This window comes from Globicephala melas, chromosome 14 (assembly GCF_963455315.2).
Source record: "Globicephala melas chromosome 14, mGloMel1.2, whole genome shotgun sequence".
Taxonomy (NCBI): domain Eukaryota; kingdom Metazoa; phylum Chordata; class Mammalia; order Artiodactyla; family Delphinidae; genus Globicephala; species Globicephala melas.
The window spans coordinates 32,867,709-32,895,151 of record NC_083327.1 but is presented as its reverse complement, the minus strand read 5'-3'; the positions used below and the strand labels follow the sequence as shown (position 1 = coordinate 32,895,151).

At 34.7% G+C, this 27,443-nt stretch overlaps 1 protein-coding gene across 5 annotated transcripts in view; it reads right to left on the bottom strand.

Moving 5' to 3' along the window:
* GRIK2 (glutamate ionotropic receptor kainate type subunit 2) overlaps positions 1-27,443 on the bottom strand; it is a 641,457-nt gene that overhangs the window by 301,741 nt on the left and 312,273 nt on the right. For all 5 annotated transcript variants that reach the window (XR_009558840.1, XM_060283847.1, XM_060283851.1 and 2 more), the window contains one exon: positions 26,620-26,793. Coding sequence is in view for 4 of the 5 variants with exons in the window: in XM_060283847.1 (XP_060139830.1) it covers positions 26,620-26,793 (174 nt within the window). In the remaining variant the exon portion in view is untranslated. The remainder of the gene's footprint in view (positions 1-26,619; positions 26,794-27,443) is intronic.

The following is a 27,443-nucleotide window of genomic DNA, read 5'->3' as shown; positions in this document are numbered from 1 at the left end:
TGCTCATCATGCAGACTTAGACTGAGAAGTAGCTGGCATAGAAATGTCAAAGTAGCTTCAATGAAAAGAAACTGATTTATCATCACCTTTCACCAAATATCTATATAGCTTAATAGGCTCATTCTAGAAGATAATAAAGCCCACTTTGAGTTTTTCCTTTGATAAACATATTTATTGAATAATATCTATTCATTTTTAGTAAAAAGAACTTACATTATGACACTGTATATTTGTACACAAAATATCCCATTGACTTGGGTCTCCACTAACACAATTACCTGAAGGAAGTTAGTATTCTGAGTTATCAAGAAAGCAACAGCTCCACTAATAAGTCCTTATGGAAACAGCATTCACGTGAGTTATAATACGTAAAAAAGGTCAGGAGGTTTTTTCATGCATACAAAACAGCAATGATGACAGACATCATTACTCTAAGTAGAAGAGTGGTGTGATTTTTATTTTTAAAATGAACAGTCTCACAACCTAAAAGATAGTGGGCCTTTAGTCACAGCCATATTTTTTCTGACAGTCTTCCCTCCTACACTTAGAAAGAGGACTGTATCCGTACTTCCCCTTTTCTTTATTCTTTGTAGAAAGTTTCCATTGTAAAATGGAAAATTGGAGGGTCTTTGTTTTCTAATCTTTACCAAACATTTTAGAATTATGTTTTTCTTACATACTCAACCCAATATTAGCATAGAGATCGGCCTAGCCTTTTGAAGAACTCTACTTTTTATGAGGAAGCATATAAAATATCGGAGGAAAAAAGAGTTCTGATCATAAGATTAATTGAATTACTGTGTCCTTTATGTGAATTTTAAAACAGACAACAGCCTTGCACCTAAAATCAATTGGAAACTATAGGTAAGATGTGAACAATGTGCTGTTGAACAGTATGGTTTGAGTAGGAATCTAGTCAGTTAGTGACACTGGATGCATGTGAGAATACTGTGTCCCTCGATGGTGATTAAAAATAAAAACTTAGCTCTGATACCTTATTGTCCAAAAACACTTTATCACCTGAACAAAGCATTTAGATAGTTTTAAATCTTTACTAGTCACACAATATCAACACCTAGTTAGCAGAAAATGAAATACATATCACCTAGCTCACTCTTGGGAATCTGGCTTTCTCACCCTCATATAGACATAGAAAGCCTACTGCATATTTGATATTTCATAACAAAATTAAAATTTTTATTGCAGTCTACCTGGCAAGAAAAAAAAAATGAGAAAGTATATAGTGATATTCTGAACCAGTGCTTCTCCAAGCTTAATGGGCATACAAATCACTGCAGATCTTGTTAGGAGGCAGATTCTGATTCAGTAACTCTGGGGTGGGGCCTGAGATTCTATCTTTCTGCATTGATACTGATACTCCTGGTTGATGGACCACATGTAGAATAAAAAGGTTTGAAATGATAGCAATGAACTATAATCCTATGGCCTAAACAAAATAACTTCACTGTGTTGAGGAGTTAAATATAATTTTTTCTACGATTGACTCCATTCAATTTCAATTATGTTTCTAATCATGATTGAAAATTCTAATTTCAGCTTGCCTGAAAATTTACTCAGTCATTTGGAGTGATTAATTTGACCTATCTAGAGGATGATTTATAGTTCATATTCTACCATTTAGAAAGCAAAATAAATACAATCTTAATATCAAAGTGCTGTAGAAATATTGATAGAAACAACGACTACAAGGTGCTTTACTAAATGTCAAGTGTAATGCCACAGTCTAGTATTTTTGAGAAAGAAATCCTACTTGCTAGCTTTCATCATGTAATATTTTGGCAAATTGCTGCTGCCAAAAATACATGGAAATGCCACCATACATTTTTAGTTATGATACTTAGAGTTCAGACCTTAAGTGGAAATTTTCTACTGATTCTGGTTTAGCTAACATAACATACTTCCTCTTTTGATCTTACTTGTAAGTCAATAGTATACTTTGACATTCATATTCTCATCACAGCATTAAAGAAATTTTATCTGGATGCCTTGCTTCGGAAGGTTTGGATGTAAGCCACTGGCTTCCCAGGAAGTAACGTATAAGTAAGGAAAAAGCTATATAAATTCAATTGTCTCGTTTAATGCAAATCACTGCATTTTGTAGTTTATTAAAAGTTAATATTACTATCACATATTTAGAGAGATCATGTATAAGCATATGGCCATGAATATTACTCTCCAGATTTTATATTAAAATTATGAATTTTTTGTATCTCAAATTATGGAACCAAATTTAGGACACAGATGGACAAAATGTAAGCTCAGGATGATTTTACAATATTCTTTTGTGGAATTTTTTTATATATTTGGCATCGTATTTACTATACAGTCAGTGAATTCCATCATCACACTGAATTTATCTTGAAGAATGTTTTAAATCTTTCTAATGTTAGTCATAAACACTCATAGTTTATCTTCTAAAATTCAGCACCCAATTAAGCTGCCAATGCAAAAAAAAGAAAAGAATAGCAAATGCTAACTGGGATAAATAGGTACAATCATAAAGCCAACTTAGAAAAGGTGTGTGTTTCCCTTGTGTATTCCTATCATTTCCCCAGTGATTCCTCCTGTTCCAGAGAATTCTTACAAATGGGACACTCATAAGGGGTGGGTGGCCATCTGAGGGTGTCCACACAGCCACACCAGCAAGGCTCCATGCATTGACTAGAAACATCAAGATTACTAGAACCCCAACCAAGTGCCAAAGACGAGCAAGATAAAAACAGCGTAAGTAAAACAACATGGTTCTTCAGAACAATTATTCTAATTGGATATAAATCTAAATACATTCATTTAAATCACACTTACCTTTTTTTAATCTCAATTTCTCTCACTTCTCCCACAGAAAATAAAGTAATGTTTTCACCTGGTGCTCCTACGTTTCTCTTCCGGATATATGTTTTTAAAATATCTAAGTCTACATTTCCCTCAACAATCAGTATTTGTTGACTGCTTACTAGGCACTGTGGTAAATGCTTTGCACAGGTTGACATTCATGGTTTCATACACTTATTTTAAGAAACTTATGAAGTAGATGTTATCTCTATTTTTCAGATGATGAAACTGAAGTTCATTCATTTATTTATTTATTCCTTCAATAAATAGTTTGTTCTAGAGGCAGGGGCTACAGTGGTAACCAAGACAGGCAAGGTCCTTGCTTTTGTAGATCTTATACTGAGACGAGAGCCATCAAACAGTAAACACATAAACAAATAAAAGCTGTGAGGATAATAAAGCAGGTGACATTACAGTGATTAGAAGGGAATGTTTCTGCAATGAAGACGGTCAGGGAATGTCAGAGGAAGTGTGATACTCAAGATGAGCCCTCGATGACAGAAGGGATCCTCCAAATATAGATGTGGAGGTAAAGGAACAGGAATAATCCAATATTCCACCACAGTAAATAATCTCCTAAGAGAAGTATTCTCCTGAAATATTTTGAGCTAAATGCCAGAGGTGGATAACTTGCTTATATAACAAAAAGGGAGAAAAATATAAAGGTTTCTTTATAATAAACATGTGGATAGCCCAGTATGAAAGCAGTAGGTCTCCTAAAATATATAAATTAATGGTTTACCAATGTTTCAACCCAGTTTCTAGGTAGGGAAATAGATATTGGAAGTCTCTATGATCTTCATTAAAAGAGTTACACTACTCAGAGTTTTGGTAATTGTTAAGAGTAGTAAGTGGCATATAATCAGGAACTTTTAAATTATCTTCCCCATTCACAACTAACCAGAGCTCTCATTCTCATAAGGCTGAGCCTTCACTTTGAAGTCTACATCTGTGATGCCACTGAGGCATTTCATTTCTCCCTGGTTTAACATTAGAAATAGAAGGTAAAGTGTCACAAAATTGTTTTGAAGTGTCATCTCAACTGTCAAAATGCCTACCAATTTTCAAGCAGTATATAAAGAGAGCCCTGGTTAATGAGAGGTAAATTAAGGCTGATTTATACTTGAAACAGTTTTTCCAACTATCAAATCTGCAAGGATAGTTTTTCAAGAATATTGGTTATCAGTTTGTTTCCTGTGGAACATATAGACCTCAGGTTTAGAATGAACCCACATGGAAAGTAAGGAACCCTAGGATGGCAGGATGAGTGAGCCATAGGAGGGGCTATGAGCAATCCTCAATGATAATACTCTTCTGCCTAAAGTCAGCTCCAATCAAACAAAATTTTAGTTATTATAGAGTTTTATTTTGTTCTTTCATCTATAGATTAAGTATGACTCAAAGATTTATAAAAGAGAGAAGAAACAATTAAAGGTCACGAAGTTTAATCACTCTTTAGTTTAGTCAAAGTACAAACTAAAATGTTACATATGTTTAGCTGTAGGTTTTCCCAAAACATTTACATAAACGTGTTCTCATTTGACCCTCACAGTCAGCTTTTGTGGTGAACTTTATAAGCCCATCTGACTGATGAGAAAACAGAGGTTCAAGTCACCTTTCCAGTGACACATCGCATGAAAGCAGCAAAGCAAGGACTAGAATCCAGGTCTCTGACTGCAAATCCCCTACTCTTCCATTTCACCATTACTGTCTCACACTCTGCAACTGTCTCATCATCCCAAGAGATGACATTTTAAATACTTTCTGTTTGAAAAGACTTCAAAATGAGGACTCCACAAGGGGCTCTTCTTATGCTTAAAACATAATAAATGTCATCCTGATCAAATCAGCCTATGACCAACTATCTCTGACAGTGGCATTGATGAATGTTTTGTAGAAATTTTTGCCTCTCATGATGCAATCCCCAGAGGCTAAGGGTAAACCCAGAACACCCTTGAATTGACACTGTCAGGAAGCTCTTTCCCTTCGAGAACCAAGTCTGCATATTTCAGCTGCATAGACAAACTCTTATGAGAGCAAAGCTGAACATTAATGGCAAGAATTCTCTGCTTTCTATCCCACAGAAATAGCAGATGACTCTTTGCCATCCTAGGTCTTTGCCAAAACCTGAAGCTAAGTGATAAGAGGCTAGCCAGAAATCACAAACATAAGGTTTTCATCCTGCAATCCAGTCACTATTAGAGCCATCAGCTTAAGGCTCTAGCCATACCTAGACCTTGCAAGGCCCAGTTATTCAGCTGAGAGGATAATACACAAGCCTATTTATTTAATGAAAATTTCCCTTCCTTCAAATTTATAGCATTTTTTTCTATACTAATTGGAAAACAGCTGCTTAAATCCTTTTATAAAACAAAGTGAAGGATTAAAGGTAGGTTCATTGGTAGACAGCTAGATAAATAAAAGTGTAAATATAAGTACATATAAATAATATAATAATTCTCTGCCTTCTAGATAATGAGCTTTATGTAGATTCAAAAGTTATTAGGTATCTTTTTAATTTTACTTTTCTAACTGACGAAAGGAAAAAAATAGTAAGAATGCTCAAGCTGGAGAGAGTATGGGTAAGAATGCACTCTCAAATGCACTAGGGCTGCCTTAACAAATTACTACAAACTGAGATGGCTTAACACAACAGAAGTTTCTTCATGTGATGTTCTCCTCTGTGTGTACGTGTGTTTATGTTCAAATTTCCCTCTTCTTACAAGGACCTCAGTCATATCGAAGGATAGCTGCCCACCCTCAATGACCTGATCTTAACCTGATTACATCTGCAAAGACTCTATTTCCAAATAAGGTCACATTCACAGGTTCTAGGAGTCAGGACTTCAATATATCTTTTAGGAGACATAATTCAATCCACAACAGAGGAAAACTGGAAAACTATTATATGAGGTTTGAAGAGTTATCTGGAAATACACATCAAAATTTAAAACATGCACATATTTGATCAAGTGCACCATTGTTAAGAATTTATCCTAAGGAAGCAATAAAAATGTTTATGGAGATTTATATTTTCCATAGGAATGTTTATTAAATAACTGGAAACAACCTGAATATTATCAGTAAATTATATACCTATACATTTAGACACTAGTAATTAAGAAAGATAAGGGAAGTAAAAGAAAAAAAAAAGGACAATGAGTTCATAAATATTAAATGAAAAAGCAAAGTTACTGAACACCATGTATAGTGAAATTAATGTGAAAAATATATTTATGGGTGGGTTTACAACTATAAATTATTGAAGAATATATATCAACCTGTTAATGGAACTATCTTTGAAGATTTGTACTACCAATTTATATATTAATTTCTTTAAATAATAATTTTCATCAGAAAAAAATTAAGATATATTTTAAAGATACAATTGCAAAGTAAGAAATGTTGGATTATGCTTATTTCAGTTTATTTTTCAATAATAGAATTCTTCAAATAAATTCCATTGTCTTTTACTTTTTTATTGAAATATAAATTGACTTTTAAACATTCTATATCTCAAGTTGGGTTCTGTGTTGTAGGATCTACAATAAACTCTTTTAAAGAATTTAGTAGTGTTAAATACAGAATAAAAGATTCTACCTACAAAGGGATATTACACAATTGTTAGTTCTATTTGGGGACATGTTTATTTAGTTATTCATTAATTTATTTTGTCTGTTTTGTCTACTTATTGCAGTACCTCCAGTGTGTAGAAGAACAATAGGAAAACATATATTTTATTTGTCAGGGGGTGGATGAATGAAACTTCAATTAACCAACAAGGGAAGGGATAACATCTGATTTGCTTTCCTTGTGTATCGGCAGTTCCCAGGACAGGACACATAATCAATACTCACTATAACTTATTATTGAATTTTAAGAAACATAACTGCATAATGATAACTAAGTTAAAAATAACTATAATAAATTATAATCTAGGAATACTGCAACCTTTGTGATTTTTTTGTGAATCAAAGACTAAATTATGACCTATTAATTAAGATAAAGTAAGTTGAGCACCTTTCAAGGCTTGCTGAGTGGGAGAGCCTATTCATCTTTCTTTGTGCTGTGGGGTTTTCATTTCAGAGGGATGATACTATCACAATTCTTTAAATTTGTTTAATGCATTTGTAAGTCATATGGCTATTCTCAATTAACTCATTATTAAATCTATGTGCCTTCTAATCTGATTGTACTATTCTCCATGCTTACTTACAAGTTTCCCTCCCTATGTTGTTGAACACTGCTGGGCATTCCTCAATAAAATATAATAATCTTCTTACAATTTTGAATTAGTTTGTTAACAGTATTGTGTCAAATGAAAACATGTTTATTTATTTGCAAACATATATAAGCCTACACTGTCCTATAATCAGGACATATGTTTTAGATTTATTTGTTTATTTAACTGTTGTTGTTTTTAATCTAAGACCATGATGGAGCTACACAGTCCATCCTTGGTCTCTCACCTGATAACACTTATAGCTCATGGTTGGTTAGGATGGGCATTATAAACTAAGGAAAACAAGAAAGAAAATCTATATATCCCTTTGACAATAACTCCACTAAAAGGCTCAATATCTGTATGTGTAATGGCCGTGGAGATCCCTTGCTCAAATCTTCCTTCAAGACAAACTGCTACAGGGAACGGAGCTGTTTAACAGCCTTCAGCTTCTGCGCCTTTGTATGCACCACTGTGTTCACTAAAACATATTTCTGCTGGGCTGCTCACAGCCAAAGGCCGAGCTTGGCATGCTTCATAGAACCATGCCTTTCCTGCATGATGCAAAGTTAATCCAGAGGGAAGCTCTGGCTAAAGAAATCCCCTTCAGCACAGCTAAGAGTTTGTGCATTGCAGTCTGAAGTTCTTCCTATCCAATCCTAACTTCCCTGTCTCCTTTCAAGTTTCAGACCTGCATCTCGGTCTGAAGACTCTCCAAATATTCTAACTTCCTCCCTCTTTATCCTTTACTGGCATATCTACCAATAAATCTCTTGTACATCTAATCATATCTTGGCATTTGCTTCATAGAGGACCAAAACAGATACAATATTTGATATATTTTAATTATAAAATTAAAAACTAATGTTCTGTGTAGTATAGGTAGATGTTTGCAGATATACAACAATATGAGAAAATAAAATTTTTGAACGATAAACATGCTGACAGACAAGTGTTGGGGTGGTATTATGTTTTTAGAGGGTGGGGACACCTACTTTAATGTTATCTTGTTCTGGTTAATAGTCTCTAATATATTCAAAAATGATTTATTATTTTTTTAACTATCATATGCATAGAAGATATTTGGTAGAACAAAAACAAGAAAATTCAGCTTTTACTAAAGAAGATCTGAAACAACACATGACAACTCTCTCTGCGTGGTGTCTTCATGGTGTTCATCTTTGAACTAAAAACAAAAATCAAGGCCTGAAGCGCATTCACTGATTGTAGCTGAGTCATTTATGGGGCACTACAGAGTTACTAAAGATCACAGAAAGATATTCTGTCCAGCTGTGTTCCTGTGGGTACGTTTTGATGAAGGCAAAATATTGAATACAACACCAGCAAGAAGATTAGAATTCTGCACGTCTCCTTATATATTTCCTAACCCTGTTGATTTCCTATTTATTATTGTACTTCTTAAAGAATTTAGTTTAGATAGCTCATTAAAGAAACAGAAACAATGCAGTTTAAAGAACTGTATATTCAATATTTAATATTTAAAGAGAATCAAAGTAGATGGTAAAACTAATTGATATGCAAAATATTTTTTTTACTACATTTAACTTTGTCATTTGTTGGCAATCATAAATGACTGCTGTCTTACATTGGCAGCATATGAAAACAGCAAATTCTTACATTAACTGTTACTAGTTCTGTTTTATAAAGATCTTTCTATAAAATCTGTTTCTAAAGATTTTTCTATTCCCTGTAAGGTAACACTGCTCTATTATAAAAAGAGATGGACATTAAAAGAAAATTTCCCAGTAACTAGTGACCAGTTAAGTCCATTACCCATTTGCAAAGACGAGTACATATGTATTTCATCTAACGACCAACTCTCTAACCTTGCCGTACTTGAATGGTGTTAGTAGCATGATTTGACACAACTGACCATTGTCATTCTCAAAATGTTTCCTTCTCTAGGCTTCCACAAAATCAGGTTCTTCTCTGTTTTCCTTCTACCTTACTGCACACCTCTCTCCAATCACCTTTGCTGGCTCCTTACTTTTCAGGTCAGTCCTTGGCACTCTTCTCCTCTCTGTCCACATTATGTTCCTAGATGATCTTATCCAGTCCCTTGGCTTTATATATTATTTATGTCCTGCTGACTCACAAATCGGTACTCCAATCCTGACCTTTCACCTAAGTTTTAGCTTCATAAAACATCTGCCATTCCAAAATCATGTATTCCCCCAAATAATTCTTTCCTTCATTTAACAAATATTTATTGAGTGCATATTATGTGTCTGACACTGTTAACGTACAACCAATACAATATTGAACAAAAAAATATCACTTGACTATCTAATAAATAATTCATACAGTGCATCAAAGGGTATTCTGATTGTTCACCCCCAAATCAGCTTTTTAACTCTTCTTCTCCATTTTTAGTATATGGCCCCATTTCCATCAACTTCAGACTTTCAAAACCTAGAAGTCCTCTGTCTCAGTCTGGGTTCCCACAGACACAGACTCTGAGACAAGGATTCAGCAGAAAATGCTTACTTGGGAGTTGTAGAGACCACCAGTAAGGAAGGGAAGAAGTGATGTAGGGAAGGGAAAGCAACTAATAAGTGGGAGGTAAGCCAGCTACCGTACGTGTAAATGGAGCTCGATCTCACAGGTACATTTTGAGAAATTATATAAAGGATACATCTCAGAATTATCTCGCTCCAAGACTGAGAGAGCTGGGCTATTTATACATTCATTCTCACTGGTTAAGGGCTTCTTTGGGCTATCGGGGAGGGGAGTAACCACCCAGTACTCCTAGCCTGCTAGACATATGAGCAGAGCTTCTTTCTGGAAAAAGTCCTTAGACACAGAGAAGCAGGTACTGGCAGCTACAAGTCTTCTGGGTACCCTGAACCATAAAGTCGGAGGCATATCGGTAAGACACTGACAGCAGGTGCTGCTTCCTCCTTACCTTACTCACTTCCCTTAGTTTACCGATTAATGAGTCCTGTTCACATCACTCCACATTATATCTCAAATTCCACCACTTTTAGCTCCATGGCTAAAACCTGAGTCCAAGTCATCAGCATTTTTCATCAGCATTACTAAAACAGCTGTCTAACTCATCCCGCTTGAATGAGACACAGAAGCCACAGGCATCTTCTCAGTGCCTGAATCATATTATAGCCTTCCCCTCACTGAAGTCCTCCAGGGCTTCCACTGCAATTAGATCAAAATCCAAATTCCCAAGTCCTTCAATGACCTAAATGCTATGTGTCATGACCACTTCTCCAAACTTCTATCATTGCCCCTCTTTCTCTAAATCATCCAGCACACTGAGAGGTCACCTTTCTTTCCCTCAGATACAACTTGCTGTTTCCATCTCAAGGAGTTTGCACTTGTTTTTCCTTCTGCCTAGGATGTGCTTCTCAGAAATCTTTGCCTGGCTCCATGTTTCTCATTATTTAGGCCTATCCCACACATCATCTCCTTCCAACACCCTAGCTAAAGAGCCCTCCCCACCCCTCATCATTCTCTGTCCCCTTCCCCTAACTTGTTTCATTTATTCTCCTCTTTGCCAAATAGAAGGTAAACTTCATCTTCATCTAGTTTATCACTCTATCCCTATGCCAATAACAGTGCCTCACACACAGCAGATTTTAAATAAATATTAGTTCAACTTTAAGAAAACATTATGCAAACATATACCGTATGATCTTATTTCTAATAAAATATGTGCAAGTGTGTAGAAAAATTAATAAATAAGTACAGGGATGACCTGTTTTCCAAAGCAAACAAAGCTAATATTTAGCCAGTTAATTAAGATGCTTGATTAAATATATACTTAAATATATACTTTAAAATTCATTTTAATGTAAAACATCTAACTGTAAATTTATCCCTAATATACTGATGTAGAGCTGACACCCTTTTCATCAGTCTCTTGATTGGAATCCCTCTTCTGTTTTGCATAAACCCCAAATAAGACGGATATCCATGATTTCCAGTTTTGGTTTCTTTTAATTGAAAGTGCCCTTGTATTTTATTATTTGAGGTAATATTTAATTGAATTATGTCATTAATAAGTAGAACAAGCATAAACTGGTTTTGGAAGAAACACTAATGACCTTTTTTAAGAATACCCAACTGTGGGAGCAAAATACAGAAGCATGATAGGGTAGCCTACTAGTGGTGAGTTTCCAGGCTGCTATGGACATCAGTTTATTTTAGCCAATAGATAGAAAGCTTTGGTTACTTTCATGAATCAGTTAAGGGAAGGTAAGTTAAGAGAGCTTCCCATCCCTAAAATGTTGGTTGCCATTCTCTTTGCTTGGTGTGTTAATGAACAGGATATTTTACTTTTCATTCATATATATTTTTTAAGTTTACAAATTTTTTACAGTATGCATAATCTATTCAAAAAAATTTAAATAATATTAAATATTCAAAATATTCATGATGCTTTTAAAAGTGAACAAATGAGTAACATCTGTATTTACCTTATTGTGATTTTGATTGTTTCAAATTTACTTAAAATTTACTTAAATTTTAGTGTAGCAGGCTCTCAAATCTGGAAAACTGGGTATGATTTTTGTCAGTTAAATTCATGTGCACCTGCCTTAGGGGCTAGAGAAGTTCACATTTTAGAGGTATTTCACAGTCTTTAATTTATCACTTATTCATTTCCCTTTTCCTTTTGATAAAGTAAAGGACTTGGAGAGAGGAATAAATATTTAAAAGCTGAGAATAGAGTCTGAAAAGCTGATTTTTAAAGGCAACATTTAACAGGGGTAATATTTTCCTTGAAAGCCAGGACCAGAATTCAAATTAACATCTCTTCTCCAAAGGCACATTCCTAAGAGCCGAGACACATTGGCTGTAGAGCCTTAGGCTGTTCTGGCTGGACTACTGAGAAACAAAGGCACTAAAAGATGTAGTAATTCTTTACTGATATTCAATATGACTTAAATTTTCTCACTTCCAAGGTTGCTTAGTCGAGGTGGCCAAACAAGTTGGTTAGATCCCTTTCTTTGGGTTGCAACATATACCATAGAACTAGGATGTTTCCCCCTATTTCTGAAAAAGAAACTGAGGCATTACTGCAATGAGAAACAGTATTGCAGCTTACAACTTTTTGCCAGGTCCTTCTTTCATCATCTTAAATTCTATGTGTCTGTAAGCAATATCATCCCCTTTCCAAGCCACCACCACCTCCTCCAGACAGCCCCATTTTTCTTTTTTTTTTTTTTTCTTGCGGTACGCGGGCCTCTCACTGTTGTGGCCTCTCCCGTTGCGGAGCACAGGCTCCGGACGCGCAGGCTCAGCGGCCATGGCTCATGGGCCCAGCCGCTCCGCGGCATGTGGGATCTTCCCGAACCAGGGCACGAACCCGCGTCCCCTGCATCGGCAGGCGGACTCTCAACCACTGCGCCGCCAGGGAAGCCCGACAGGCCCATTTTTATTAAAAGCACTACTGTCCTCCCAGTCACCTAAGCTGGAAAGCTGAAAAGCTGAAAAGTGTCTCTTGTCTCCTTATTCTTCTTTCCGACCTCGAAAAGGCTTTCCCATTCAATCATTCCTTTGAGACCTCTCTGCTCTACTTTTCAGTCATTCTTACTGCCGACTTGAATGACAGCTTCCCACCCAGCACTGCAGTAAGTCTAATGCACCTGCACAGAGCCACCAGATGAGCCTTTGGGGGAACAAAGTAGGGCAGGAAGAGCACGAGCTATCAAGTTAGAAAGGTCTGGACTTAAAGCTCAGCCTCCATCTGAGCTGAATGTCCTTGGACAACATACTAAACATATTTGAGCCTCAGTTCCATCATCTGTAAAGTGAGAAATAATGCTCATCTTGCATCATTTTGGTAAGAATTAGAGATAGTGTGAGGCAAGCACATCTTTATACAATTACCACAAACCGCATAATGTTTACCAAAGAGTGGACACACGGTAAATGGTCAATAGTACTTTTATTGCACAGTCCTATTCTAAAACATTTAGTGGCTTCCCATTCTCTTCTTCCAACATGACTTTCCTGCTCTCATCTAGTCTTATCAAAATGCTATTTGTGGGGCTTCCCTGGTGGCGCAGTGGTTGAGAGGCCGCCTGCCGATGCAGGGGACACAGGTTCGTGCCCTGGTCCGGGAAGATCCCACATGCCGCAGAGTGGCTGGGCCCGTGAGCCATGGCCACTGAGCCTGCGCTCCGCAATGGGAGAGGCCACAACAGTGAGAGGCCCGTGTGCCACCAAAAAAAAAAAAAAAAAAAAAGCTCTTTGTGTTCAAATTCACATTCAAGATCCAGTTCAAGCACTACCTTCCCCCAAACCCCCTTTCCAATCCCACCAAACTTCCCAAAGACACCACTGTTACAAATTCTTACAACAAAGTAGCAGGGGCGTCCAGTACTTGGTCATGATGGAAAAATAATACTAATTAAAATAATAATTATTATTATGTTTATTATTAATTTAGCTCCAAGTTGAAAGATAGAAACATCAAATTCTCTTGGTGTAGATTTTCTGGTTCTGAGTAGATCCATTGTGTGACCTTTTTAAAAAATGTATTTAAGTAGATGAAAGCCCACTCTGCACCGCTCTGTGGTAGCCATAGCAACTGTGCATTTGGTTTTACAGAGACCACTCTTTTCTCCATTCCTTAACATTACCAGGGGCTTGAAAGTTGCTGGGAAGGAAGGAAGTACATTTGCAAAAGAGTCAAGGAAACTCCTAAGAGAAAAACAATCAAGACCCCAAACCAGAACCCCTCTGAGGGACCGGAGGCTGTCCAAGTGCCGTCAAATGTGAGGAAACACTCCTAGCTGAGAGAGGCCCCAGTCTAGACAAGGCCTGAGAGCACTGCGGAGGGCTGGGTCTGCAAACAGCCTGTGACTACTGACAGGGGCTGTCAACTCAGTCATTCTGGCAATACGGGCAGGCTCCCAGGTGCATGCTTATTGTGTAAACTAAAGAGTTAAATAACTGCAACGCTGAAAGCTGAAATAGTGGGAATCTAGGCCAAGTTGAACTTGAGCCCTTGCTCCAGTGGAGCCCTTGTTCCAGAGTGATTAGACAGGATGTGGAGAGACAATTGGCAAATGGCCCCTAACACCAGAGGCAATAGAGGCATGAGTGGATGGAGATGACCATTTGCCAGCCATGTTTTCAGAAGAAATACCAGGACCCTAAGTATGGCAGCAGCTCCAGAACTGTGGTACTACTTTCTGGAGTTCTTCAAACTGGGTAGCAGCCATGGAATTCTCCAGCTTCAACAGGGCACATCTGAGTGGAGCATCTTACAGTGGAGCCTATGGCTCCGTCAATTGGCCTGATCAACCTGATCAAATCTCTGAGTTTCTTGCATTTATCACAGGATGGTGGATTTTTTACAATGTCCAGTGAAGGAACTACAAAGAAAGGGAACTGTTTTTCCTGTTAACTTGGGCACGTAACCATTCTCAATTTTATGTGAAGTTGTAATTACATCCTTAACAAAAGGTGGATAAACTCCCAGCCAAACACACTATTTTCTAAATATATTCCTTATTACAGGTCAGCATTTTTTTTTATTATTATTATTTAAGGCAATGTTTTACTTTCCTTACTTAACTGATAATTCTTCAGGTGCAGACATCATGTAATATATAATATGTATATATATATTTTCATCATCCACATGATATATTAACACAGATTGCATATAGTAGGTGTGCAAGAACTATTTGGAGAATGTATTAATGAGTAACAATATACAGGAATTTTTCATGAAGGACTGATTTCCTTCATTGAAATAACATTTCAACATCTGTTCTGTTTAACAACTTACTTTTCCCTTCTGGTTCAATTTGGTCACAGGGTATTCTGAAGATTAATGAATAAAATATTTATGAATTCTTTTAGAAAGGCAAATGAAAGATCAACATAATATTTCCTCTCTGCATAATAAAGCAAGAGAATTCCTAATATCCCTTAGGCAAATTCACCCTAAAACTCGTCATTTCATTTTGTCTGAAATATTCTTTTGATTTATTAATGTTGATTTAAAGAGTATTGGCCAAGCATATCTTAGAAATTAGTGCATCAGAGTAGATCCTAGACTGTTTCTTAGGCTTTTATATCACAAAACTGTATAGGCTACACTTTTTTAAAAAAATTGTCTTTCTAATGTAAACACAATTATTTAGGTATCAGTGTGATAAGATGAACATCAACAATTTGGTAGTAAAACTAGTGATGATTCATGTCACTCATTCACTTAATCTCATCCAGAGCATCAAAGTAAGCAGCTACCTACTCTGACATTTTTTTTAAAAGTAGTATTTACATAGTTGCATCCTAATTCAATTGTTACACTTGTACAAACAGGAAATCAAATGACTCTTTGAGAATGATGAACTTTTACCCTGAACAGAAATAGCACTTACATTAAAGCACAGAAATGGTATTTGCCTTGAAGTAAACAAATACCATTTTTGGAGGATTTACTGTGTGCCAGACACAGTCTTTGAGCAGTATAAAAGTTATGTATTTAATCTTCATAGTGACTCTATGATGTAGGCATTACTATTTCCTTTAAATAGATGAGGTAATTGAGGCTCAAAGATGCTAAATAATTAGAAGTTTATAAAAGAAGTACTAAGCAGACCTTGGTTTCAACAGACAGATGATTCTGATTCCAAAATTCTTGTTCTAAGATGAAAATAGAATAGATTTTATAGTCTTCTGTAAGTGGCATAAAAAAAAAAACTCAAGTAAAAATCCATCCTATAATTCTGTGTGCAACAAGCCATCTTCTTAACCTAAAGAGGAAGTTACCTAACATTGAGAAAAAATAAATGGCACATACAATTTCACAAACTTCTAACTAGATGGAGAGGGAAGGGTAAGCTGGGATGAAGTGAGAGAGTGGCATGGACATATATGCACTACCAAATGTAAAATAGATAGCTAGTGGGAAGCAGCCGCATAACACAGGGGGATCAGCTCGGTGCTTTGTGACCACCTGGAGGGGTGGGATAGGGAGGGTAGGAGGGAGAAGCAAGAGGGAGGAGATATGGGGATATATGTATATGTATAGCTGATTCACTTTGTTATACAGCAGAAACTAACACACCATTGTAAAGCAATTATACTCTAATAAAGATGTTAAAAAAAAAGAGAAAAAAAATCTGTTAAATAGGGATACGTCATTCTAATAGCACATTTCAAATTATTGAGATTGGGCTCACTTTTAAAGAAGACTATTAGATTCTAGTACTAATCAGATTCTGTGTGAATGCTTTTCAAGGTTTCTATATCAATTAACCATCCAACACACACACACACAGACACACAAACACACACACATACTACATATCTATTACAGTGTTACTGCATATAAGAGATGACAAAAGATGCTGAAATAATATGTTTGGATTAATTAAGCTATAAGCCCTGTATCAAAATTTGTTTTACATTTATAAGGCACTGAGATTTTAAGAGGAGGCAATAATATAGCTTATAATTATAAAAAGCCAGGTAGGTTTACAATATTCTTATATGTTAATTCATTATCCCTTTCGATCTGTAGGACAACACACTAAAATTTATTATTTCTATTTGACAAGTGAGGCTCAAAGAGGTTAATTAAATAACCTGCTTAAAGAAACAGCATTAGAAAGGATTGGAAATGGGATTCAGATGCTGGCTTGTATTCCCTATTTATTGGTTTAATCTGGGAAGGAAATAAAAGGGTTTGGTAGACCAACTACTCACCACCTCACCCAAAATTGGTGTAAAACTCTATATATTAAAGTTGAAGAAGAAGCAATACATGTAACATTTATTTGCTGGTTTTGAATTAATCATGCTTAACTTTTACCTTTGGATGCTTAAGGATCCTTTTATATGCTTCTGACTATAGTCCAGGGATCTTCCTTTATATATAATTTGCCTATTCTATGTCTGCATCTATAAAATGAGGATTACAACTGCCCCCATGATGTTGTTACAAGGCAATAATAGCTCTAAGATATAGTACACATTAAATACATTTCACAATTAGGTTATTTTGTAATAGAGATTGTCAATACAAATGGTAACATGCAATAGGAACTAGATTCAGAGTTTATATAGAGAGTCATTGCTTGGATCAAACTTCCTAGGACTCCTATATATCCTAGGGTCCTTAATATACACACTTAATATATGTGTATGCTCCTATTTCTAAGAACAGAGTCAGGTAATTCTTTGGATCAAATAAGTGAGAGAATTTCTGCATTGGTAAGATACAGAGGTAGGTAATTTAAAAACAAAAAGAGTGAACATCTACTGTGGTATATATTTACATGGAAAAAATCAGTTATAATTGTTTATTATATATAATATAAATTTTATTATATATCAAGTTATTGATTTACTTGAAATATTTTCCAGCTTTCTCAATTTTTAAATAAAATTCTTCTGAAATTTAGCATGACAAAAGAAAGCTGCAATTTGTTTGTTATAAATCACAGTATGGAAGAGGGAAAATTTGTTAAAATTTGGCAGAAGTATTGAGTCCAAAATTAATAAAATCTATAGTTAAATGTATGTGTTTATAAATAAGTATTTTATAGTTATGTTTAATAATAAAAATCTGTCAAACTCTTATATATATTTAGTACTTGAGATCATATATTATAAATGCTAATTATACTATTAGTATTGTAGCCAGTACCACTGTCTTTTTAGTAAATAGCTTATTACTCACAACAGCAGCTAAAGTAATAGGAATTTATATAGATCATAAATATATGTTTTATATTATTTCTTTTTATATAAAATACATAAATGAAAATTTACAATACTATTTATTATTTTTAAAATTTATTTTATTTAAGGACTTAGTAAGGCCAAGATATCTTTTATCTGGTATTATATTTCAACAATCTGTTGGAAATAAATTCCAAAATTATGGAAATAAAAAATAAAATGCCTAAAATAAGTTCCTAAACTTATGAATAAAAATGGACTAATACAGGAAAACATACAGTTTTGATAGTAATTATGACTAGTCTACTTCCTCTCATTCTGCATCCTATTCCCAATTACAGAATGCAGCTTAGCTCTGAGTATTTTACTCTGAAAGCAGAATAGCCATAAAACATGTTTTGTACATTTTGTAAATAGATCCATTCTTTCTTTCTATTTTAGAAATAGATCCAATGAAGAGAAAGTACTATTGTTTATAGCAAATGTTAACCTTCCTTCACCAGAACTTTTCTGTTGTTTATTAGGAATATATATCTGAGTAATAATATTTTTTTCTTGTTATTTATAGGCCACAATGTCATCTCTTACTTTCTGTTTTTAAATAATTCCAACCAATAATAAGTCCAGCAATTTCAAGCTGACTTTATTCTGAATTCCTATATGGTAAATATTGCACATTTATAATAATCTATTAATTGATATGTAAAAATTTTATCCCAGCTTTATCTCCCACTGTTTTCCAATCTATTCCTCTAATCCAGGACATTGAACATTATGTCAAAGTTGCCATTAGCCCCATTCTAACCTGAGTGCCAGCTCCAGTAAAAGAATCCATTGTTTATTTTCTTAATCACCTTGTATTCCCTTTGTATTGGGCACTGTATTTGCTTTCCCAAGTTTGATGACTCTTTACCTCTACTGCCTGCTTGACATTTTGCTTTTTCAAGGTTACATTCATCGCTTACTCTTACCAATTCTATCTTGATGCTCAGTACAGATGTGGAGTCCTAAATCTCAGAACGTTGCTAATTCCTAGACTCTGCAATGTTGAACTTTGCTTTCTTGCCAGAGCATTGGCATCATCTTCTTTAGGTGTCCTTGTCATTGACTGTCACTTGAGGGGCCCTCCTTCCTAAATAGCACAAATTTTCATCTACCTAGACTTCCTCATACCATCTTGGATTGGTTACATACATATGTAACTACGTAGCTATTAAATATATAAGAAGCTGAGGAAAATTGTGAGCAGAAATGTATTAATTCTTTACAAGTTTTTATTTCATGATCTGAGATCAATGCTTTAAAGATAAATTTTGATTTTCAGGGTAGAAGGGGTAAAAAATGTCTTTTGATTCAACCTTACTTTTGCCAAATGAAAAGTTTTAAAATTGACCTAAAAAAAACACATGATTATGAAGGAAATGTTTCAATGCAATTGTCATCTTTCATGTAAGAAACAGTTACTTAAAATGGAAATTCCATCTTTTTATCAGCTTTAGATAAATGCTGATTGCTTAATCTGCCAATGAGCAAAGGCATTTAGATGGAATGCTCCAAGTTAAAGAAACATGGAGGTTGCTAGGTCATCTCAATTATTTATATTCAGATTCAACTTGCAGCTTAGTACATCAAGGAAGATTAATAGGTAGGTAAAGTGAAGAAATACAGTGCCATTCTGTTATTCATGCCACATACTCCATGTCCTTTTACTATTCATTAAATCAATCATATACAAATGTAATGAATGTTGTGCTTATGACTTCATTATATACCCTGAAACATCTTATGCAAATATTTCTGCCATATTTGATTATAATACAGACCCCAAAATATTTCTTCTGTGGTAAAGATAAGAATAAAAGTAGCAATTATGTGAATAAATTTTGTGAAATGTTATACATTTTCAGCTGAATACCAAGAAGTTATGTAAAGCCCCTGGTAAATATATATTTGTCCTTGCTGTCACAAAACAGCATGGAAAACAAGGAATTTTAACAAGAATTTGAAGGAAGACTTAGGAACTAGAACAATCAAAGAAACACCAAATTAAAATGAAATTAAAGTTTGAATATGACTTTTGTACTGACAAAGATGTGAGATGTGATCAGTAAGACATTCACTGTCTTCCTGATTTTTTTAATTCCCTAACTTCTGTGAGGAAACAGAGGTACTGACTTCATTACCAAATCCTGAGTGCCTGGTATAAAATTCAGAGTAATGTGTACAACATACTCATGAGTAAAATCGATCAAAGAAAGGATAATTCATCATTTTGTTACTTTTTATACTTTTGATGTTTTAGTGGCACATGAAATAAAACCACCTTCTTCAAAATGCCTTTATTGATTAAAAAATGGCAAGTTAGTTTGACCCATTGTCTGGCAAAGTCTTATTTTTATTCTCATTTCAACTGAATCAAATAAAATGGCTCCAGCTAATTAAGACAGGCAGACAGCAGCTAAGGCAAACTTGTAGTTCTAGCAGCAAATGACAGCCTTGCCTGGTCCTACTTTATTTCTCTATGGTTCTATTTTCATTGACTTTTCTAAAGGTAAATCTTCGTACAGTAGCAGAGTGATCACTGTGCCCCTTTAGTACATGAGCTAACTCCCTGCTGGGAATGTATATACTAGATGTTATCTTTTAATTTAAGTTAATCAAATGAGGAAAGAAATTATAAAGTTTATGGGCCATGGTCTGTTGTTATAAATAAATGTTAGGAGGACACTGGAACTTAAACACTTAAAGACTCACCTCCCTTATAAACATTATCCCTTCTTTTGCAAAAGAGAATGGGAACTACTCCTCTAACTCACTAAACTTTCACTATTTAATCAAAAGCATTTCTAAGTTTTTGTCTTTTAAGGTATTTTTCTAACAAAGAATTGAGACTACCCTAATTGTATTTGCTAAGTGATTAGATATCTTGATAATAAAATACAAGTAGGTAAATAAAAAAAGCTCCCCAGAATATATTTGGGAAAATGAGAAGGCCTAGTGATTAGAACACAGATGCAGCATGATTAAAATAAATTAACACACACATTTATTCAATCAGGCAGTCACTTCATCATGATGAGCCCCTACTTTGTTTGCATCAGGCACTGAACTAGGTCCAAGGCCTTCAAGAATGACAAAACCTGCTTCTTGCCTCAAAAGAGCTTACAATCTATTGAGAAAGGGGTGTGAAGACAAACAAAAGTCCCAGAGTTAAACTTTAACATGGAGTTATATATAAAGTGCATAAATAAAAGGTGCACACATGTAAAATGTCTGGAGGACTCAGCAAATTCATGGGAAAGGTACATAAGTCCTGAAAATCATAGCACGAGTAGGAATATGCCAGACATTCAAACAGGGGTAAGTGGTTCAGACAATGGGAACATCCTGCGCTGAAATGAGGAGGTGCATCTGTACTGCTGACTCAGCCAGGGTGAGATGGTGAGATGGGTGGCTTAAAAGAGCAGGGAGCAGGCAAATACGAGGCTGGAGAAGTAGCAGGAGCCAGATCATGGAAGGTCTTGCAGGTTTGACAAATGAGCTAAAATTTCAATGACAAGGAGTCATCAGTACGTTTTGGTAAGCTCATGGTAGGAAAAAGGTAAGTGTAGGAGAGATGTTAGGAGTGGGAATTCAGTGAGGAGACTATTGCAACAGCCAGGGGAGAGACCATGGGGTCCATGGGGTCCTTAACCAAGGCATAGCTCTGGGGGTGGAAAGAAGAATGTAGTTAAGCAAGATATTGATACAGTAGATTTGACAGTGTTTGATGATCGTTGGATGGATATGAAGAGAGGAGAAAGGAAATGGAGAGAGCAGTAAGTCTCGAAGAGTTTAAATGTCCAAAAACGGTAATCTCCCTAAAGTAATTCGAATGAAAGAGCCAACCAACAGTCATTACTGATTTGTGTTGCAAATTTACATTGTCAAGGAATATATGTGATATTATATAACAACATAAGAAAAAATGGTATTTGTAAAATACCAAATGGATTACAGGTCCATTAGCATTAAGATGCATGACATAATGGGAGCACTGGGAAGGAGTCCCAGGATATAGCTGAACCTAAAATTTACCTTGAGGTGTTTCTACTTGATTTCATTCTGTTGAATTCAGATTGTTGCAAACTCAATAAGTCAATAATAAATGTAACCATTGTCAAACGCTGATGGATTCAAAAAAGTGAATTCCCACCCTATAGTTAACGGTGCCTGGGGAAAGTAGATGTCTGGTCAGAGGATGGGGAGAAATGCCTTCTGATCACGTGGTAAAGGACAGTGATGATGTTCACCGAAGGGGGCCTCCCCACTCCCAGGGGCATGGAAATATGTGAATAATTTATAAAGAATGCACAGTAGGGAAAGGGTTTTATAATAAGGGCTCATGTCTAGGGAGGCATTTAGAGTACTACCTGGATGGCAGTGTGTGGGCATGGGGGAAAGAGCGAGAAAGGTGATATGAGTTAAAAACAAAACCCTTATGTGTGAAGGAAGAGGGTCAGACTTCCTTTCTTCCTTCCTTCTTAGTGAGATCAGGTTTGGATGTATTGTGTGACTTGGTTCCCTGGTTGGGTTAATACCAAATGAAGATAAGAATTTTACTGAGCCACTAGCATTAATATCTTTAATATGATGTTCCCAGACCATAGAAGAAGGAACTACAATTACGGCAGAAATGGTCTTGTATTCAGTAGTCATTTAACAGATAAACACTTAGCCTAGGTGCTAACTCAACCAGGAAAATTTTTATGAATCCAATTCATTGTTTCTTTTTATAGCTTAAACATAAAGAAATAATGTGAAAATCTAAGCACTGTGATCTTACATAGTGACAAATGACTATGATACTGATAATAGGTCTTGCTCCAAGTACTAGGGACTTTGCTGATAATCCCATTTCTTAATGGGACCATAGGGAGAAAAAAGAACAAGGGATATATAAACACTGAGATCTCATGAATCGACTAAAGGGAATGTTGACAACTCTACAATGCCAGGCTATAATTATTTTCTTTTCTAACTAGAATCCTCTTAACTTCCTTACTTCATTCATGGCAGAAATATATATATATATATATACATATATATATATATATACTTTCTAAATTTTCTAATATTTTCTAAATTTTCTAAAATTTCTTTAATTAATTTCTTTTCCTAAACATTTAATAACTGGGAAAATGCTTACAATCTAATCTTAAGTGGAAAAGAAAAAGAATACTCATACAAGGCATAAATATACCAATATTTTTAAACAGATCTCATACTGGTTTTATTTTATAATAATCATGCACTATTTTATAATTAATAATTAATTTATATACTAAAATATTTTATATGTAATCATTTATATCATTATATAATGTTATCTAATGAAATTTTTAAAAGATATTATCAGTTTTCCTTTCGGAAAATTGTAAAAAAGTCATCAATCTGCATCCATTTTAAAAGAAATCTTTATTTGAATGGCAAACTTTATGTCTACTTCTAAAATATTTTGTATTCCATGCTCTATTTATAAATATAATAAAATAAATAGCTGGCACACATTTTTAGATAAGAACTATTCAAAAAGTGCTCATACACGGAAATTTATCTTCATTTTAAAAATGAAGTCATTCATTTTAAAAATGTTCTCATGTAAGTCTTCTGGTGGTTTTCATATTTTGCAGTAACTCAAAGATATATAAATAAAGAGGTAATTATCCCTTATACTCTTTTCTTTTTCTTATTTAAGACCTATTTGAAAAGTATTTCATGACTATAACAAAGAGAAGAGTGTTGGCATTAAAAATTCTTCTAAAGATTTCAACATCTATGGTCTATACACAATGCCCAGAATTTTCAATAAATAGGCTAATCATTTTCTCATCAGTGCATTTTTGTTCTATCACTTATCCACTCCCACTAAATCACTTGTCAGTTCAGAAGAAGGGCAGGATTGAGGACTGGACTCATGGCTAGAAAGAAAAAACCTAAACCTGCATTCATCCTAACACCCCGTCTTTTTTTTTTTTTTTTCTTTTTAGTGTGCATATACCTTTTATTGAGAAGAATATGTTTAGGAAAGCCAAGAAAAGAGTCCAAACACTTGATTGACTTTGAGGTCCTCATCTTGTCTAGTGGCCTGTGTGCTCCGTAATTGTAAATACTGGGACTTGGAGTAATTATGTGGCTAATGGGGGAAGGTAAAAATAACGACTAAGAGTTCAAATTTGGATAACAGAAAGACTCAGGTTCAATTTAAAATTCTGACATTTACTGTGTGACATTGGAATGTTAGTTAACCACTTGAGGTCTTATATTTCTATCTGTAAAATGGGAATAATAATAGTACCAACTCAGTGAGTTGTTCTGAGGATTAAATGGAATGATGCATGCAAAGCATTTAGCATTAGTGTAGACACATAGCTGGGTTTTTTGTTGTTGTTATTTTAGAAAATGAATTTTATTTATTTATAAAAAATATAAATTTTAATAAATTGCAGATTATTCTTTCCTAGTATACAGAAATATAACTGATTTTTGTCTTTTTTGATCCATTTTATGAAGGTTAATTCTTTCCAAGAGCCCCTACCTTCCTAGATATGAAATTAATATATCTTCCTTCGTATTTATCTCTTTCAATAGTCTGCTTAACTTACTAGAAGTTTCAAGGGATGACATGTAGAGTCACATAGGAATCATACTGAAATACACACAGTACCCAAGTAAGGCTGGATAATTTTTGTGATTCTGATACATAAAAGGGCACACTAATCCTTGGACGTATCAGTGGAAGACTTAGAGTATGAAAATATTAAGATTGCCATGAAACCTATTGATTTACTTTTCCTAAAACCATTCAGTAATGGTTCTGAATAACAAATGACAATATCCATCTTGAAATTAAGGAAGGGTAAAGAGAGTTAGAAAGCATATATGGAAGAAATATATACACGATTAAAATAACAATTTAAAAGGAAGTATATGTTTTAATTTTTAAAAATAACATTGTCTATTAGGTTCCAAAAGTTTGATTCACCATCTTCAAACTGGGAATGAAATATAATATTTGTAATTTATTCTTGGTTGTATTTTATTTTGAATCTGGATGTACTTCAGAAAAAAAAATCTTCATTTTTAAGTTACTTATGTATTTTCCTCCCAATAAAGTTTCTCAAATATATCTTAAGGTAAAACTGAAATACTAGAACTAGTCAACCATCTCTTTTTATGCACAGGAGTAAAATTCCCCTCATACTATTTCCTTAAAACAATAATGTGGATATAAGATATTTTCAAATTCTAGTAGGTTATTTTTCTCATTAAAAGAAAATAAATGTCTTTTTTTTTTTTCCCCTTTCCATTAGAAGGTTGGTGCCTAGAGGGTAACTATGATTTCTTCACAGTCTCTATGAAGACACTCAATTTGTATTACTAAATCTTTTAAGGGAAGAAAAACACAAAAATTTCCTTTATTTTGCTACAACATTAAAAACATACTTTGAAGCCCCATTGAAGCAATTAATGGAAACATTACAATCATAATAGAAAAAACTTTTCCACACATCAGGATAGAGGATGTTTCTGCTTATAAAATTTCCATTTAGAATGACTTTTTTTTTTTTTTTTCTTTTTTTTGCCCTGCGGGCCTCTCACCGCTGCGGCCTCTCCCATCGCGGAGCACAGGCTCCGGACGCACAGGCTCCGGACGCACAGGCTCAGCGGCCATGGCTCACGGGCCCAGCCGCTCCGCGGCATGTAGGATTCCCCCAGACCGGGGCACGAACCTGTGTCCCCTGCATCGGCAGGCAGACTCTCAACCACTGCGCCACCAGGGAAGCCTTAGAATGACACTTTTTAATGACCTAGGAAATGTAAATATTGCCAAAGTGCTGGGCTATTTACTAAATTGCAGCAGTAACTTTGTCTATAGAAAATAGATTGAATGAGAATATATCAGACATTTATAATTTGTTAAATAGTACAGCATAAACTTACCTGGTCCTATAAGGTGGCCAGCAGCTACATTTGGCTACTGAGAACTTGAAATGTGACTAGTCTGAACTAATAAGTGAAGTGTCAAATGCACACCAACTTTCAAAGACTTAACAGAAAAAAAGAATGTAATATATTTCAGTCATAATTTTTATAGTGATTGTTTAAACAATGGCATTTTTGATACAATGGGTTAAATAAAATAAATTAATAATATTGAAATTTACCTTTTGGTGTATGTTTTTTAACATAACTATTAGAAAATTTTAAATTATGTATGTACACTGCATTAGATTTTCATTGGCAGAACTGGTATAAACAACTAAAGTTACATAAAATGTACCCTTCTTTTACAGTTTAAACATTAGTCTAGTTTCTAGGTTCAAAACCAAGACTTGAAAATAACAAGTGTGATTATTGGTGAATTCTGAACCTTAAAGAGTAAACTCAAGGGAAATTTTAGTGGGATGTAAGTCATTTATATGACATCAGATATCAGAAACCAACATGATGAAGAGTAATCATATACTGGTAGTTAAGAAGGATAACTTTCAGGTTAATGTCTTCTTTTCAGTCTTTAATTTATCCTATATATAGCAGTAATTAATTTTAGCGAAATCCCCTACATTGTAGTTTTCTGACAATAGTTGTAATGCTTTTGAGATACTTGGATAAAAGTTAAATTTGCCACATAAAATTGATTTAGAAAATTGTTAATTGAATTATTGGCAATAGTACTTTTTTTTTTTGGCAATAGTACTTCTGATATCATGCCTTTAACATTAATAACTAAACCGAAGTTTGGATCCAGAGGACTCAATAATTTATGCAATATTACTTAGAAACACACAAACTGATCTTTAAGTGGGTATTCATACCGTCATAAATCCATCCAGCAAACCTGAGTCGGGTTTCGGAGGTGCCTGCAACCGTTCCATAGACCACTTTTCAATGATGGAGGAGACTTGTGTATTTTCTGTATTTAATATTCTGAACCCTGTCATGTTAACACCACTGTATCGGTAGGGCTCTACATCAAGAGCGAAGAGGTCCTAAAAGACAAATTTCTTTGTGTTAGTATCAAGAGAGAATATTCATAGGCAAGTATAATTGAAATAATCATGTATTCCTGCTTGCTTTAGGTTACTTAACACCACTGTGTCTCAAGTGATGTTCAAACATCACAAATCACCAAGATTCAAATACACTATCCTCATGTTTTGCCAATGCAAATATATATACACTCTATATAAACAAGTACATATATATATTATTCCAGTTCCACCAGTGGAACAACAGGCTTTTCTACAACCTACCTTTAAGGTTTGCATAAGCTTTCTTCTCTATGTTAGGGATAGCTTGCCCTTAAATTTTATGCGTTACTCTTTTATATTTAACTGATTATAGGTGTTTTCCCATGTCTTGCTTCCTTGACTGGTTATTGCCATTTTTGTGTTATTTTGCTTTGTCTTTCTTCTTTTTTTTTTAAGAAACAGATCATGAAATATAGCTTCTAACTAATGAAAATTATATCAAAGCTGAGGAAAAAAGTTAACAAAACTGGCCTTATTGGTTACAAGAACTCTTGTAGTTCTTTTGTCTTATACCCTATCTAGCAACTCCCCCATAAGGAACACTTCAGATTTTGGTTGCCCTTTCTACTCTATATATAGTGAGTGCTCTGGATTTGCCCAGGAGATAG